Source organism: Buceros rhinoceros, unplaced genomic scaffold (genome assembly GCF_000710305.1).
Source record: "Buceros rhinoceros silvestris isolate BGI_N320 unplaced genomic scaffold, ASM71030v1 scaffold28035, whole genome shotgun sequence".
Classification (NCBI taxonomy): domain Eukaryota; kingdom Metazoa; phylum Chordata; class Aves; order Bucerotiformes; family Bucerotidae; genus Buceros; species Buceros rhinoceros.
Genome location: NW_010411730.1, coordinates 2,319 through 3,566, shown reverse-complemented (window position 1 = coordinate 3,566; position 1,248 = coordinate 2,319). Strand labels below are relative to the sequence as shown.

The 1,248-nt window shown below is 58.3% G+C and overlaps 1 protein-coding gene across 1 annotated transcript in view; it reads left to right on the top strand.

The window, feature by feature from the left end:
• Positions 1 to 1,248, top strand: part of POLE (polymerase (DNA directed), epsilon, catalytic subunit) — a gene marked incomplete at both ends in the record, with an annotated part of 23,002 nt that overhangs the window by 19,485 nt on the left and 2,269 nt on the right. The window contains 2 exons of the mRNA XM_010136111.1: positions 390 to 533; positions 884 to 1,024. Of these exons, the coding sequence (XP_010134413.1) occupies positions 390 to 533; positions 884 to 1,024 (285 nt within the window). The remainder of the gene's footprint in view (positions 1 to 389; positions 534 to 883; positions 1,025 to 1,248) is intronic.

The window sequence follows — 1,248 nt, the reverse complement described above, 5'->3', positions numbered from 1 at the left end:
AGCTAGGGTACAAACACAGAGGTGTCATCCAGGCACCTTCACAAGTCCCTGTTGCACGTGGCCATCTGAGCCCAGCCCCATGTCACCCACTAGATCTCCCAGGAAGAGCTGCAGAGCTGCAGGCAGCCCCGCAGCAAGCAGGAGCGTGAGATGCTCTGCACCAGCACCTCAGAGACTTGGCTGACACCAGGGGTCAGCTCAGCGGGTTTCCTCTGTGGTGCCCTGGGACAGGAGCAGCTCTGGGGGCTGCAGTGCTGGGAGTGATGTCTCCGAGCCCCCTGCTTCTCTTTGTGGTCATCAAGTGGCCATATAGATCCACCACGTGCTCCACGGCTCTGGCCTAAGCGCTGATAATGCTAACGCTGCCCTTGTGCCCCCGTGCCCTGCAGATTGCCGAGACCAGCCAGCCCGGGCTCTTCCGGCTGTGGGCGCTGATCGGCAGCGACCTGCACTGCATCAAGCTGAGCATCCCCCGGGTCTTCTACGTCAACCAGCGCGTCCCAAAGCCGGAGGAGGGAGTAGCCTACAGGAAGGTGAGGAGCTGCCCCTTCTGGAAGGGAGAACAGCCGCTCGCCTCGAGATAAGGTGCTTCACCTCTGCTGCAAGCAGGTGTTACAAGCATCTGTTACGTGGCACCTCGCTCTCTGCTACGTGAACGTACCTCATCCAGTCCCTGGTGCTCCTGCCAATCGCAGCCTGCCCAGAAAGCAATTCCCCGTTGTGGGAATTTGTAACATGCATGAGCACCACCCACCCATTTCTGTAGGGCAGAGGAGCACTGCGAGCTGGGCTGGCTCCAGCCCCAGCTCCTCGCAGCCCTTAGGAGGTGCCACAGCTCCTGGCAGCGGTGCCTTGTACCGTGATGTGTCCCTTGCCTCGGCAGGTGAACAGGATCCTGCCCCGCTCAAACGTCGTTTACAACCTGTATGAATACTCGGTCCCTGAAGACATGTACCAGGAGCACATCAATGAGATCAACGCGGACCTCTCCGCTCCGGACATCGAGGGTGTGTACGAGACACAGGTAACTCCTCAGGTGCTCAATTTTAGGGATTGGCGAGTGGTAGCTGGTGGCACGGGGGGACACCTGGCACTCAAAAATTCAACAACTTGGTGAGACACCAAAACCCAAAGAGCAAGAGCCACCTAAAGGAAGTGGAGTACAAAGCACTCAGGCCAGAATTGAACCAACCAGTGCCATTAGTGCTGAAAGCCTGAAAACGAAGCTGGGAAGCTGGGATCCTGCGT